The 2,875-nt window shown below is 45.1% G+C and overlaps 1 protein-coding gene across 1 annotated transcript; it reads left to right on the top strand.

Annotated features, from left to right (window-relative positions):
* Positions 1–1,941, top strand: LOC120044631 (NLR family CARD domain-containing protein 3-like; the record flags this gene model as incomplete). Its single annotated transcript, XM_038989304.1, has 1 exon — positions 1–1,941. A coding segment is annotated over one exon (1,737 nt), but the record flags the coding sequence as incomplete, so codon positions are not given.
* Between the last annotated feature and the right edge of the window lie 934 nt (positions 1,942–2,875).

Genomic DNA, 2,875 nt, shown 5'->3' on the forward strand with positions numbered 1-2,875 from the left:
AAATCTAATCTAAAGAAGAAGTTTCAATGTGTATTTGAGGGGATCGCTAAACAAGGAAACCCAACACTTCTCAATAAGATCTACACAGAGCTCTACATCACAGAGGGTGGAACAGGAGAGGTCAATAATGAACATGAGCTGAGACAGATTGAGACAACAACCAGGAAACAAGCAAGACCAGAGACTGCAATCAAATGTAACGACATCTTCAAACCCTTAACTGGACAAGACAAACGTATCAGAACTGTGCTGACAAAGGGAGTCGCTGGCATTGGAAAAACAGTCTCTGTGCAGAAGTTCATTCTGGACTGGGCTGAAGGAAAAGCAAATCAGGATGTCCAATTTGTATTTTCATTCCCTTTTCGGGAGCTGAATTTGATGAAAGGGGAAAAACACACTTTCATTGAACTTCTTAATCACTTCTCAATGGAAACCAAACAATCAGGAATCTCCATCTACAACAAGTACAAAGTTCTGTTCATCTTTGATGGTCTGGATGAGTGCCGACTGCCCCTAGACTTCCAGAAGAACAAGATCTGTTGGGACGTCACAGAGTCAACCTCAGTGGATGTTCTACTGACAAATCTCATCAAGGGAAATCTGCTTCCCTCTGCTCCCCTCTGGATAACTACCCGTCCTGCAGCAGCCAATAAGATCCCTTCAGAGTGTGTTGACCAGGTGACAGAGGTACGAGGGTTCAATGACCCACAGAAGGAGGAGTACTTTAGGAAGAGATTCAGTGATGAGGACCTGGCCAGCAGAATCATCTCACACATAAAGACATCAAGGAGCCTCCACATCATGTGCCACATTCCAGTCTTCTGTTGGATTTCTGCAACAGTCCTTGAACACATGCTGAAACAGAAGAGAGTAGAGATGCCTAAGACTCTGACTGAGATGTACACACACCTTGTGGAGTTTCATACCAAACAGAAGAATGAAAAGTATCTTGGGAAAGAAGAGACAGGTCCACATTGGAATAAAGAGAGCATTCTGTCACTGGGAAAACTGGCTTTTCAACAGCTTGTGAATGGCAATCTGATTTTCTATGAAGAAGACCTGAAAGAGGCTGGCGTTGATGTCAATGAAGCCTCAGTGTACTCAGGATTGTGCACACAGCTCTTTAAAGAGGAATGTGGGCTGTACCAGGACAAGGTGTACTGCTTTGTTCATCTGAGCATTCAGGAGTTTCTGGCTGCTGTATATGTTTTCCTCTCATTCATCAACAACAATGAGAATCTAATGGACAAACTGGAAACAAACGACAAGTCTGCAATTACTTTCTATAAGAGTGCTGTGGATAAAGCCTTACAGAGTGAGACGGGAAACCTGGACCTTTTCCTCCGCTTCCTTCTGGGCCTCTCACTGGAGTCCAATCAGAAGCACTTACGAGGTCTACTGACAAAGACAAGAAGCAGCTCACAGAGCCATGAAGAAACAGTCAAGTACATCAAGAAGAAGATCGGGAAGAATCTCTCTCCAGAGAGGAGCATCAATCTGTTCCACTGTCTGAATGAACTGAATGACCATTCTCTAGTGGAGGAGATCCAAAGCTACCTGAGCTCAGGAAGTCTCTCAAAAGCCAAACTGTCACCTGCACAGTGGTCAGCTCTGGTCTTTGTGTTGCTGACTTCAGAAAAGGAGCTGGATGTGTTTGACCTGAAGAAATACTCCAGATCAGAGGAAGGTCTTCTGAGGCTGCTGCCAGTGGTCAAAGCCTCCAGAGCTGTTCTGTGAGTAAATAAAATGACATTTAAGAACTAATCATCAGGAAGAAATATTCAGTTTAGAGAATAATATGTATTATAATATTAAACCAAATGCATCTACCATTGTCCTTCTACAATACTCGTTAAATCAACAGTGTGTTTGTGAAGTCATGATGATCTCTTTGTCAGGCTGTCAGGCTGTGGAGTCACAGAGGAAGGCTGTGCTTCTCTGGTCTCAGCTCTGAGGTCAAACCCCTCACACCTGAGAGAGCTGGATCTGAGTAACAATGACCTGAAGGATTCAGGAGTGAAGCTGCTCTCTGCTGGACTGGGGAATCCCCACTGTAAACTGGAGACTCTGAGGTCAGTATTCCTGTAGTTGGTCAACAAGTGATAACTGTTCACCAGATCCACATGTGTTTACCAGACACACATAGTCCACAACATATGTGTTTGGACAATGAAGCTTACAGTTTAAAATTTGGCGCTACTCTCCAGCATTTTGGATATGAGATAGAATGTTTCATATTAGGTGACAGTACAGAATGTCACCTTTTATTTGAGGTTAAAGGTGAGAGGTTAGTATGTTTTATTTTTCTAAATGGTGAAACAGACATGTATTAAAATACCCTCAAATAAAAGGTGATACCCTCAAAGAATAGCAGTATGGTTTAAGGCACAAGATGGCACGGGAGGCAGAGGGTTAGAGTCTTTGATATTTATTAATATACTAAAAGGGGTAGGCAAGAGAATGGTCGTGGACAGGCCAAATGGTCAGGCAGGCTCGAGGTCAGGACAGGCAGAATGGTCAGGCAGGCTAGAGGTCAGGACAGGCAGAATGGTCAGGCAGGCTAGAGGTCAGGACAGGCAGAATGGTCAGGCAGACTAGAGGTCAGGACAGGCAGAATGGTCAGGCAGACTAGAGGTCAGGACAGGCAGAATGGTCAGGCAGGCTAGAGGTCAGGACAGGCAGAATGGTCAGGCAGGCTCGAGGTCAGGACAGGCAGAATGGTCAGGCAGACTAGAGGTCAGGACAGGCAGAATGGTCAGGCAGGCTAGAGGTCAGGACAGGCAGAATGGTCAGGCAGGCTAGAGGTCAGGACAGGCAGAATGGTCAGGCAGACTAGAGGTCAGGACAGGCAGAATGGTAAGGCAGGATAGAGGTC

The sequence above is a fragment of the Salvelinus namaycush genome, chromosome 3 (assembly GCF_016432855.1).
Source record: "Salvelinus namaycush isolate Seneca chromosome 3, SaNama_1.0, whole genome shotgun sequence".
Taxonomy (NCBI): Eukaryota; Metazoa; Chordata; class Actinopteri; order Salmoniformes; family Salmonidae; genus Salvelinus; species Salvelinus namaycush.